At 28.0% G+C, this 13,483-nt stretch overlaps 2 protein-coding genes across 5 annotated transcripts in view; one reads left to right on the plus strand and one right to left on the minus strand.

The window, feature by feature from the left end:
• Window positions 1-8,574, plus strand: part of LOC127171315 (WD repeat, SAM and U-box domain-containing protein 1) — a 34,277-nt gene extending 25,703 nt beyond the window's left edge. Inside the window, exon 14 of the mRNA XM_051119889.1 lies at window positions 8,430-8,574. The gene's annotated coding sequence lies outside the window, so the exon portion shown is untranslated. The remainder of the gene's footprint in view (window positions 1-8,429) is intronic.
• The window catches only part of tanc1b (tetratricopeptide repeat, ankyrin repeat and coiled-coil containing 1b), a 199,793-nt gene that overhangs the window by 857 nt on the left and 185,453 nt on the right, over window positions 1-13,483 (minus strand). For 3 of the 4 annotated variants that reach the window (XM_051119883.1, XM_051119882.1, XM_051119885.1), the window contains 9 exons: window positions 12,718-12,851; window positions 12,509-12,632; window positions 12,200-12,375; window positions 10,727-10,859; window positions 8,619-8,648; window positions 8,421-8,512; window positions 6,361-6,507; window positions 3,846-3,946; window positions 1-2,223 (listed from right to left, as the gene is read on the minus strand). The exon at window positions 1-2,223 is cut by the window's left edge and continues 857 nt beyond it. In XM_051119883.1, coding sequence (XP_050975840.1) covers window positions 1,083-2,223; window positions 3,846-3,946; window positions 6,361-6,507; window positions 8,421-8,512; window positions 8,619-8,648; window positions 10,727-10,859; window positions 12,200-12,375; window positions 12,509-12,632; window positions 12,718-12,851 — 2,078 coding nt within the window. In that variant the 3' untranslated portion in view covers window positions 1-1,082. The remainder of the gene's footprint in view (window positions 2,224-3,845; window positions 3,947-6,360; window positions 6,508-8,420; window positions 8,513-8,618; window positions 8,649-10,726; window positions 10,860-12,199; window positions 12,376-12,508; window positions 12,633-12,717; window positions 12,852-13,483) is intronic. The other variant, XM_051119884.1, reaches the window with a different exon arrangement.

The following is a 13,483-nucleotide window of genomic DNA, read 5'->3' on the forward strand; positions in this document are numbered from 1 at the left end:
AATAGAAAGGATTTATTTGAAATAGAAATCCTTTGTAACATTATAAATGTCTTTACGGTCACTTTGTAGGCAAACTGTCCCTACATATGAATTTCTTAATTAAAACGGATAAGTTGAAACTGTATTATTTTACAATATGGAAAGTGGAGAATAAGTATGTATTCAAACTTTTTGACTATATATTTAAAATTCAAAAGTTTGGATTTTTTAATGTAATGTTTTTGAATGAAGTCTTTCCAAAGCTGCGTTTATTTGAACAAAAGTACAGTAAAAAATGTGACATATTATTACAAATTAAAATAAATGTTTTCTGTTTGAATATATTTAAAATGTAATTTATTCCGGTGACGCAAATCTAACTTTTTAGCTTCTTTACTCCAGTCTTCAGTGTCACATGATCCTTCAGAAATCATTCCAATATGCTAATGTTAAAAACTTTTTTTTTTTTTTTGGAAACTGTAAAATGTTAGTTTTCAGGATCCTATGATGAATTTGTAACATACAGTAAAACTATACGGAGAATAAGTATGTGTTCAAACGTTTTGATTGTATATATTTAAAATTGAAAAGTCTGGAGTGGAAAGGATTTTTTACCGTTTTTTTTTAAAACTGTGTCTCCGAAGCTGCATTTATTTGATCAAAAATACAGTAAAAATGTGAAATATTATTACAATTTAAAACAATTCTTTTCCGTGTGGATGTGTTTTAAAATGTAATTTATTCTTGTGATGCAAATCTGAATTTTCAGCATCATTACTTCAGTCTTTATCCTTCAGAAATCACTCTAATATGCTGATCATTTTATTTATTTATTTTTTCTTTTGTAAACTGTAAAATGCGTTAGTTTTCAGTATCCTGATAAATAGAAAGCATTTATTTGAAATAGAAATATTTTGTAACATTATAAATGTCTTTACTGTCACTTTTGATCAATTTAATGCATGCTTTTTGAATAGAAGTATTAATTTCTTTAAAAAAAAAAAAAGTTTTGACTGGATGGTAATATGTATGTGTGTGTGTATAAATAGGGGCTGATCCCTTCATCTGAAGTGTGTTTTGTAGGGTTGTTGCATATGAACGTCCTAAACATTCGACTCTATAAAGGATCTCTTTGGTTTCATTGCCGCTACATGAATGTTGGGGTTTTCTCGAGTTAATCCGGGCTGTTTGCTCATACTGTCCGTGAACGAATGTGCCATGGCCAAAACCGGTTTGCTATCTTTATGGCAGAACTCTTTAGCATGTAGACTCCCGTTGTGCACGCCGGGACCCTTGAGCGGCTCGTAATAAGCTCCGGACGGTTTGCCGTACGCAATCTCGCCCGTCAGACACGCAGAAGCCACGAGTCCGTCGGTGGAGTGACTCTGCCATCCTCGAGATGTTGGCTGCTGCTGTTGCTGAAATCGAGCCGTTTTGTCCATGATTCCCATGAACGGACGGGGCTTGTATTCCACAGAGCCGGTCTGGCTGATCTTAGGCTTGTCCGATACGGTTTTGGTGCGTACGTCCGGGCCTTGCGCTTTCCCGCTGTCTGATAAACTGCTGCTGGACGCCAGGCTGCTGGTGGAGCTGGAAACCCTCATGCTGGCGTCTTTTCGCAGCTCTTGAGCTCCGGAAGTCGTGGAATGAAGCGTCCCTTCTAGAGGTTGAGTTTTGGATGAGTGGACTTCTGCGTCGTCGTTGGCGGGCAGTAGCGGGCTGATATCGATGCCCGGTCCGGCTTTTAGCACGCTGGATATGTGTCGGCTAGGAATCGGGCTGGACGGCGCATATTGCGACTGGCTTTTCGTGTTTGGCGTTCGAGCGGATCCCGCTTGTAATGATCCGAGATGCTGGTTGGTTTTGACAATCTGCGCTTGTTTGCTAGGTTGCAGGACGAGGCTCTTCTGGTGCTGATGTCGGAGGCTTTGTCTGTGAGGCGGCGAAACAGAGCGTCCGTTTGAAGTTCGGTTTAGCGAGTAGATGTTTTGAGACCAGGCCTCGGAGTCGTCGTCCTCATCTTCCTCCTCCTCCTCGTCATCGACGCGCTCCGTCCCGTCGTCCTGCTCTGGATCGGCGTGTTCCGGGTCTGCCGACGGGTTGCTCAGGTTCTGGTGTTTGCTCTGGCTGCGCTGCATCTGTTTGCACTCGTCTTCGACGCGGGCCAGCAGACGGCAGATCTCACGATTGTTCGGGCAGAGCTTCGTGGCCTCGTGCAGGTCGGCTAACGCTGCGGTGAACTGTCTGTGAGCAGAGCGTTCAGAAAGACATGGAGACGAAATTGTGAGAATAATTGAGACTGGAAACGCAAACAAGTGACAAGAAAATGAACCAATCATTCAAATCAAGACACTAATAGGAACAGTTAATTTTTTTTACAATTAATTTTATAGTTATTTCTAAATTTATTTAAAAAAAAAAGGTTAATAATAATCATTAAAACAACGTATAATTAGCATTAATTGATTCATCATCATGTATGCGTGAATTAAATTTATATACTATAGTTAAAAATATAATTCATTCATATAATTTAATTAAAATTATAATAATTATTTTTATATATTTTAATTTATATATATATATATATATACACACACACACACACACATAATATTTATGTAATTATATATAATTACAAATGTAAATCATTCATATAATGTAATTAAAATTATAATTATTTAATATTATTTTTATATATAATTTTAACAAATAAAATGAATTCATATTTGTTTAAAACTATAATCCTTTAATTCTCTCTCTATAGATACACACTTTTTTTATTATTTTTACTTATATATATATATATATATATATATATATATATATATATATATAAAAATTACAAATTCATTCATATATTTTGTTTCATATATACATATTACATGTATATTATACACACACATATTACATATGCACAATATTAAATTTTTTTTTAAATTATATAATTTTTTATATAATTTTTTTATTTATATATATACACACATGCGCACACACACACTATTTAAAATATATATATATATATATAATTACAAATGTAATTTTTTCATATTTGTTTAATTTGTAATTTTTTTTTATTATTATTTAGATATATAATATATACAATTTTTACAAATATAATTTATTCATATTTGTTTAAATAAAATTATATATTTTTTAATTATGTATACAGTATATACACAATATTTTTTATTATTTTTAAAATTACAATCATTCATATATTATGTTTACTTAAAATTATAATAATTTCAAATAATTTCTAACATTAATTATTTTTATATAATTCATTCATATATTTTAATTAAAATTCTAATTATTTTTAATATTACTTTATATATATATATAAATATATATTACATATTTACAAATATACAAATATAATTCAAATTAAATTATATATACAAATATAATTCATTCATATAATTTATTTAAAAAAATGTAATTAAATTTATGAGTTATAATTGTAATCAACATATTAATCAACAATCACTAATTTTTGGGTGAAAATAATAATAATGGGTATATTATAGTTTTGCCAAACCTTTAATGATGCACATGTGTAAGTAGCCCACAATGAAAAGTGCTGGGTGAATTATTTATCATTTTTAATAATCATATTAATTATAGTATTATTATAATAAACATCTTTTTCTTTTTATAGATGAGAATTTTTTATTATAATCAACATTTCGCACTGTAAGAAAAACAATTTATTTTAATTTGACATTTAATACAATTCTGACTTGAACACACTTTGCATCTGAGGTGCCGCAGTGATGCCTTAAAATGCTCCCTAAGTAGGCAGCTCACTAGGTTTGGGGTAGAGCAAATCCAGTGCAGCGTCTAAAGATGCATCGTGGTCTCACCTGCTGCTGCGTTTGGCTCTGGCTCTCGCGTAGTACGCCTCGTACGATTTGGGTTTGAGCTCTAAAGCCTTGGTTGCAAATTCTTCCGCCATGCCAAAGTCCTGTGAGAGAGAATGTGAGGTGAACATCAGGTAACACGAACTCAGAACAACCAAACTAAGTCGTGCAATCATCAACTCAGCCAGAGCTGCTGAATTCACATTCCCACCACAGCACGGCTGAATAGCTGTAAATTGCTCCAAATAATAGGTGATTTAATTAATGGACTCTTCAGCTGTTGTTCATTGTCATCAGTCAAAGGTGCAGACTGGAAATTGGCTCAGTATTGTGTCAGGAGACCTTTTGGAGCTGGACTATTACTTCTGAATAGACCTTCAAATCAATTCAAGCCCTCGGAGTAATTTGCCTCTTTCTCGTCTTGCCGTGTCTGACATTACAGGCAGAGAAAAAACACAGTCTGATTGATCCAGACCAGCACAACCAGCAGACCTACTATACGCATGAAGCAATATAATAATTAGTAATTATTAGAGACGTCATTTTTCAAGAATTTATATAGTTGCTGATCATTTAAATTAGGGCTCAATTAACTCTTAGCGTCAATATCACAAAAAGCACATGCAAAGAGTCAAAAACAAAAAAAGTAATTCAATTTCATAAATATTATAAGTATTTTCCGCTTTTAATACATTTCCAGTCTGCAGTTTTTGATTAAACTTAAAATAATTAAATATAGTTTTTGTTAAGTGAAATACATCTAAAATGAATTATAAATATCAGGTAATATATATATTATTAATTAACAATTACGGATGCCAAGAATTTATATGGTTGATCATCATTTAATTAGCGATCAATTCACTGTTAGCGTCAATATTACCAAAAAAAAAAAAATGTTTTTTTACAATAACAATAACAAATGTAATTACGTTTTTTGAATACATTTTTAATTTGTAAATTTGTAATAATTAATGTGATTCCTGGTATTTTTCAATGTTGTTGACACAGTACTAAAATAGTAAATAAATAAATCTCAAATTAAATATAAATATTAATAATAATAAAAAAAATTATTAATTAATAATAAAAATCAAGCTAAATATAAAATAAACTGTTGTAAAAAAAATTTGATATAAAATAATATAACAAAGTACTATCGTAAAAAAATGGCAAACATTTAGTTTAGTAGTTCAGTATATTATAAAGTTTAGCAATTCAATATATTATGAATATATATTATTGCATTTTATTACTAATTTAATTATTATCATTTATAATTATGATCAACATTTCTCTTGCGCTATCCACTCTTTTAGATTGGTCTAGTTTTAAGTAAATTATATTTATATGTATTTTAAATAAATGTGAAATACAGTACAATAAAATAAAATATAAATATTACATGAAAAAACCTTAAACATAAACACAAATTAGAAATGCTGCCTTGGCAGCTAACTGAAATAAATTCTTTTAGGCTAAAGCACAAAAAACAAACAACAAAAATCTAAAAATGAAATAAAAATAGAAAAATAAAAATAATAAAAAATAAGGGTTATAAAATGGCAACAATTTACAAAACAAATATTATTAAATTTTATTATTAATTTAATTATTATAATTTAGAATTATAATCAACATTTCTCTTGCACCATCCATTTATTTTAAATAAATGTGAAATAAAATAAAATATAATTATTACATGAAAAAAAAAAAAAAACAAACTTAAATGTAAATACAAATTAGAAATGCTGCCTTGGCAACTAACTGAAATAAAATAATTTTAAGTTACACTAGAAACAACAACAAACAATCTAAAACTGAACTAAAAATAAAAATATAAAAATTTACAATTTACAAAAAAATTACTAAAACTTAATCTTGTATTTAAAAAATGTTTAGTAATTTCTAATATATATATTATTATATGTTAGTATTAATTTATAATAATTAATTTATAATTATAATCAACATTTCTATTGTGCCATCCACCCTCTTGGTTTGGTCTTGGTTTAAATAGATGTGAAATAAAATAAAATTAAATATAACATGAAAAAAATGTAAATACAAATTATAAATGCTGCCTTGGCAACTAAACAAAATAATTTTAGGCTGAAGTACAAAAAAAAAATCTAAAACTGAAATAAAAAAAATAAAGCTAATTAAAAATATAACAAAACCTAATAAAACAGCAAAAATGTATTAAAATAATAAAACTTAAACTAAAATAAAAAATGTAAAAGCCTATTTAAAATATTAATAATTACTAAAATAACACTGCCAGTCTGTTGTATTTTAAAACTTTGTGTGGGTTGATTATTGGTGTTTGAAAACCTTAATTTCGACCAGTATTATTAACTTAATAAAAAATCTGAACGTTATTCGTCTAGCTCCTGATGAATTCATATGAAAACGCGTCTGCAGAAAGTCATAAAAATCAGCCGACAGCACAAAAGAGGCATAAGTAAATGAGAGCAGGTGTCTGGAGAGGCATTTGTAATGATCTCTGGTGTCTTACGTTGGTTTTCCGGCGACAGCGGGAGAGATTGAGGTACAAAGACACGCGCAGTTCCTTAAAGGCCTTGAGTTCATCGCCGAATCCCTCTCTGGGAAACTTCCTCAATGCGTACTGATACCGCTGAGCCGCTTCCTTCATCTTCCCCCTCTGAAGAGACAAAGAGAGAAACGCAGCTCATCAATCACACAGATCATCCTGACACAAACCACAGTCTCTTAAATGTCACACACTCATCATCTGCTCATTTATGCTCTGATAACAATCACTCAATATGACATTATTTCCAATCCCGTTTCTCTTGGATTAAAGCTCAGCGCTGTGGAGATAATCGTTCCCATTTTTATTTTAATAAGCGTTCAGACCCTAATATCACATATCACAACTCATCTCTCAAATACTTTACATTATTATGAGTGAGTCTCAACATTGAGCTCTCAAATATCTGAAATTATACTAAACATATCTCTCATTCTATTCACTCTATATATATATATATGGTATAATGTATAATTATAATCAACGCTGAGTAATTCAATATATAATAAATACATTATTAAATATTATTTATTTAATGTATTATAATGTATAACTATAATCAACATTTCTCTTCCTCCATCCACCCTACTGGATGGCTCTTGTTTTGAAAAAAGAAAAAAAAAAGTAAAATGATAATAAATTATATGATCTTGTATTTAACAAATATTTATATATTTAAAATTATAATTAATTTAAATTATAAAATTAAAGAAACTGTTTAATTTAAAATTAATTAATTATTATATATATATATATATATATATATATATAAAATAATAAAATTACAAAATATTATATTATGAAATACAATATTATGTGTATATTAAATTATATGATCTTGTATTTAACATATATTTATATATTTAATTAAATATTTTATTAAAATTATAATTAATTGTAATTATAAAATTAAAAAAACATTTACAATTAATTAATTAATTATAATAAAAAATGGAATGAGAGAAGTGTTGAATGTTTAAAGTACTAAAGTATATTTAAGATTAAAGTATATTGTAAATTATATGATCTGATATTGGTAAATTTTAAAATAATACATTATGTTGCAATTAATAAATTATATAATCTTGTATTTAACATATTTATACATTTAAAATAAAATTATATTTTATCAAAATTGAACATTTAAAATTAATTAATTATAATAACAAATGGAATGAGAGAAGTGTTGAATTGATTATAATTCCAAATTATAATTAATTTTAATTACAAAATTAAAGAAAATTTAAAATTAATTCATTATAATAAAACATGGAATGAGATGGAAGTGTTGAATTTGTCATTGATTAATTTTATTGTTAGTGTATATACAATCATATAATTTTATAATTACATCATTTTAACTGCTTTAATTTACTGGACATATATGAATATATTTAGTACAAGATAATATATGTTAATAATTTATAAGTAAAATCAACATTATAATATTACGAAATACAATATTATAAAAGTGTAAATTAAATTATATGATCTTATATGAAATTATATGATATATGTAAAATAAATTATATTATCTGATATTGATATATTTAAAATGTAATATATTATATATATATATATACATATACATACATACATATATATATATATATATATATAATTGAGTGGATAGAGTGAGAATTATTATGAATTATTAACATAACTGTTGTGTATTGAACATTCTATATGTATAGTAATAAACTGAAATTAAATTTAAATTATATAATTATTTTATATACTTGAATAATAATAATAAAATCATATTATAACATTTAAAAAAAAAGAAATATAATATTATAAAATTGTAAAATATTATTTATAAATAGTATCAACATTTCTTTTACTCCATTCACCCTCTTGGTTGTTTTTCCCCCTGCTCTTAATTGTTCCCATTTTTATTTTAATAGGAATTCAGTCAATAATATCACATATCACAACTTATTGCTAGAATACTCTGGAACAATGTCAACCTTGAGCTGTTAAGTATCTTCATGTAATTATGCTAAACTTAAACCTTTCCTGACCTTATACAGCAGGTTTCCTTCCTCCATGAGCTTCTGCAGGAGGATGATGAGGATGTCGGGTTTGGAGGTCGCCATCGCCCAGGCTGCGTTACCTTGGATACAGAGAGAGAGGTGGAGCGTTACATCAAACGGATCCTTCAAACACAGCTTAGCAGAAGTATGTAATTGGCGTGAAATAGAGTTACCTAAAGAGTGTACCTGTTCGATCATAAGGTGACGTTCTGTAGCCTGACCGGGGTTTTAGTGAAAGCAGTTAAAAGAGAGAAGAATGAAAAACAGCAGAAAGAGACGTGCAAAGAGAAAATACAGAATCACACATCCACAGCAGAAACACACACACCAGCTTTCAGACTTTACATGTTTCCACTGATGAAAAAAATGTGCTCATTTTTAATACATTTTCATCTTTTTAGTCACTCATGAACCGTATGTTTGGAAACCCTGCTTTATATAATGACACTGATCGAGCTATGTCACACTTTTTCTTTGTGTTTGGTAAAATTAACACATACTCTAAAATAAAAACTAATTAAAGCTAAAGATCAAACATATATATATATTTTTTTACCTGCACATGATCAGAACATGATCAGTTGTTATTAGCATTTATATATATATATATATATATATATAATTTTATATATAATTGTATTATTATGTTTGAATATATTTTAAAATGTAATTTATTTCTTTGATCAAAGCTGAATTTTGAGCATCATTACTCCAGTCTTCAGTGTCACATGATCCTTCAGAAATCATTCTAATATGCAAATTTGCAGTTCAAGAAACATTATTATTATCATCAATATTTAAGAAAGTTGAGTACATTCAAGATCCAAAGATCAGCATTTATCTGAAAGAGTCAGTGTGTGTGTGTATATATATATATATATATATATATACACACACACACATAATATATATAATTAAAGTATTAATATAAAAAAATAAAAGTATTAATTTCTATAATTTATTTCCCCGAAAAAAAAAAAAAAAAAAAAAAAAAAATATATATATATATATATATATATATATATTTTTTTTTTTATTAATATTAATATTAAATTATTAATATTTTATTTAGCAAGGATGCTTTACATTGATCAAAAGATCATAAAGGCATTTATGATGTTACAGAGGTTTCTATTTCAGATAAATGCTGTTCTTCTGAACTTTCTATTCATCAAAGAAACCTACAAAAAAATCTACTCTATATTCTAACAAAAATTGATTTCTGAATTGATGCTTCAAAAAATTCAGCTCTGAAATCACAGGAATAACTTACATTTTTAAAAAATATTCAAATAGAATTTTTCAAAAATCATTAAAAAAAAAAGCTTACTGTTCAAAAACTTTTGACTGGTTGTGTATATATGTATATTTTTAAGTTTTATTATAAATTTATATATATATATATATATATATATATATATATATATATAGTTACCACAAGTTAAACTAAAATGAGAAATGTTGCAACTAGCTAAAACAAAATAAATAAGTCCAGGGCTTCAGCAGACAAAAAAAGTCTGGAAATCCCTTATGCAAATAAAGCTGATGCACTTTTTTTTTTTTTTTTTTTTTTTTTTTTTTTGCTCTGCTGGAAAGTGCTTCAACCACGTTTTATAATTAAATTTTTGATTATGATGATTAGTTGATTATGAATTTTAATTGACATATGTGAGGTACAGTTTCCCTGCCATCAGCAATACTAAAATGAAATGCATAAATGACAACTTTTTTTAAATAAAAATATCGCCTTTAAATAACATCTGAGTGTTTCATCAAAGCCAGCTTATGGCATAAACATGCAAAATTAAAGAACTTTTGGATGTTAGACGTTCTAAAAGCAAGAAGTAAGATCCATAATTCATAAACAAAGACCACTATGATGCTTGTGTGCAGATGATAAGTTAAATCAACTCAAGTCAGTGGAAACATCTAGTTCTGAGAAAGCTCAACACACACACACACACACACACACACACACACACAGCAGGGTCTGTGATGTAAGAGCTTCAGGAGGAAAGATGTGATTGGCTAATGAATATCATATGCTTATGTTATAGATGACCAATGCTCCACTTCAGTGAATCAGTTCAACTCAATTTCACTGTATTACACTTTTTGTATTAAAACGTTCTGAAACTACTGTAACTATTCAGTCCAAATGTTGTCTCCTCTGACTGAAAAAAAAAAACCTTCATACTTTCCATTTCAAAGCAAATACATACATATTGATGATAATGCCAAAGGGCAAATTTTTTATCCATATGCTCCAGTGGGAGCACAGATCCTGGTCTCACCTAGTTTGGCTCCTTTTTTCAGTAAGGTCAGCACCACTGAGGTGTTTCTGCAGCCGATGGCGCGATCAAGCGGCCTCATGCCACTGTAGTCCACATGCTCGATCACAGCTCCTTTCTCAACCAGATAATGAACCTGCAAACACACACACACAATAAAACAACACATGTTTCAAATCATCAGTGTGAATCTGGGGATGGGATGCTGAAAGTAAAATGACAGGAAGAAGAAAAAATTCTAGGAACAAAATACACTACTGTTCAAAAGTTGTAGGTCAGAAAGATTTTTAATAAATTTTTTTAATGAACAATATATAATTCAGAAAAATATATTAATAAAAATATAATAAAATATAATGTAAAATCATAAAAAATATAATGGTAAAAGATTAAAAAAAAAAAAAAATCAATACTAAAATAATATTTTATGAATGATTAATAACAAATTAAATACCATGTTGAAATAAAATAATAAAACGAAATATAAATAAATTAATAAAATAATATTTATTAATTATAAATAACAAAATAATAACTTAAATATTAAATTGTATTATAGACAGATAAATGTATTAGATTAAATAATGTATAAATTAATAGATTACATAAATTATAAATTAAATTATATTACAGATAGATAGATACATGTATTAGATTAAATATAAATTAATAAAATAATAAATTAGACATAGACAGATATATAAATAATATAATTAATAAATAATATATAATTAATAAATATATATTGTTTTATATATTTATATATTAAATGTATTAAAATAAAAAACAAAATAAAATATTGTTATACAATAATAAATTAAATAAAGTGTATTAATTTTATCTATTTTTAAAATAATTAACTTAATGTTAAAAACTTTAATATTCAATTTAAATTTTTATAAATAATCATATAATAATAATTATAAAATAAAATTACATGAAACAATAAAAAAATGCTGACAACTTACAATGAGGTTCATTACTTAACATTAGTTAACATGAACTAAGAATGAACAATATTAAACTTAGTCTTAGCATTTATTAATCTTAGTTCATGTTAATTTTAACATTTACTAATTTACTACTTGTGTTTGTCAACATTAGTTACAATGATTTCTGAAGGATCATGTGACACTGAAGACTGGAGTAATGATGCTAAAAATTCAGCTTTGATCACAGAAATAAATTACATTTTACTATATATTCACATAAAATATAAGTTATTTTAAACTGTAATAATATTTCACAATTTTTATTGTATGTTTGATCAAATAAATGCATCTTGGTGAGCGAAGTAAAAAAAAAAAAAATGAGATCCATCAAAACAGATGGTAATTTTTGGCACAAAACTTCTCTTAGACTCATACATTAATTCTGCATCCAGTTTGTTAATTCAATCCAAATGCATCAAGCTAGTGAATCTACAGCGACTTCTGACCTCCTAAATTGCAGCTTTACGACATGTTATTCACTTACGATGTCTGCGTCTCCGTAGAAAGCCGCCAGGTCCAGCGGAGTGCGTCCATTCTTGTCCGAGTGGTCGATAACTGCGCCCTTCTCCACCAAAAACTGAACGACGTTCTTGTGTCCTTTTAAACACGCCCAGCTGAGTGGCGTTAACCCTTCCTTATCCACCGACGCTAAAGAGGCACCTGGGAAAACCACAGGATGTTTGTTTAAACTGTTGCTGGAATCCTGCCACTTTTTTTGCTATTGCATTATAAACCGGCAACAATTGTAAAAGATTATGCTGATAAATAAAGTGCATCTACACATGCCACTCACCTTTAGACAACAGGAAGTCGGCTGTGCTGAGATGCCCCTCACACGCGGCCACCATCAGCAGCGTTCGGCCCTGTTTGTCGCTTACATTCACATCCGCTCCGTGCTGCAGCAACAGATCTGCGATCTGAAAGAGAGACGTTCCTGCATGAAACCTCATTTCTGAAGAGGGAGTACTGCTGTTTGTGTTCAGGTGTTTTGCAGTGACTCACCTGCCAGTGTCCCTGTCGGACTGCACAGAAAAGGGCACACGCTCCTCTCCTGTTCACCTGCTGAACCTGCGCTCCCCGCTCCAACAGGAAGCTGCACACCTCCATCTTCCCCCGTCCTGCGGCAGCAGTCAGAGCTGAGAGAATAAAGAGAAATGCAAACATGCATTATGAGTTTTTACTGAATGTTACACACTACTTAAATTAAATAATAAAAAGAGACACATATAATGCATGTTATAGTTTATTGCGGAAATTCTGCAAGAGCTTTGCAGATGTGATTTCACAAAAAGTACAGTAACCATCTTCAGTTCATGACGCATACTGTGCATTTTATTTTGGAAATATTTCATAAGCATACAGAGGAAAATGAATTATTGATATGATAATCAATAAAATAATAAACTAATTATCATTTTACCAAGTTGAAATAAAATAATTAAACAAATATAAATACATTAATAAAATAATAAATTAAATAATATTTACTAATTATAAATAAAATATTAATTTTTAAATTATATAATAAAAAGATAGATGCTATAGGAAAAGTAACAAAATAATGATATAAAAAAAATAAAATAATAACTAATTATTTTTTATCTGATTAAATATCATTTACCAAGTTAAAATAAAATAAAACAAAATATAAATTAATTAATAAAATAATACATTAAATAATATTTATTAATTATATATAAAAGAAATTAAATGTTAAATTATATTATAAAATATAAATAGATAATTATATATTATATTAAATATAATA

Source organism: Labeo rohita, chromosome 9 (genome assembly GCF_022985175.1).
Source record: "Labeo rohita strain BAU-BD-2019 chromosome 9, IGBB_LRoh.1.0, whole genome shotgun sequence".
Lineage (NCBI taxonomy): Eukaryota > Metazoa > Chordata > Actinopteri > Cypriniformes > Cyprinidae > Labeo > Labeo rohita.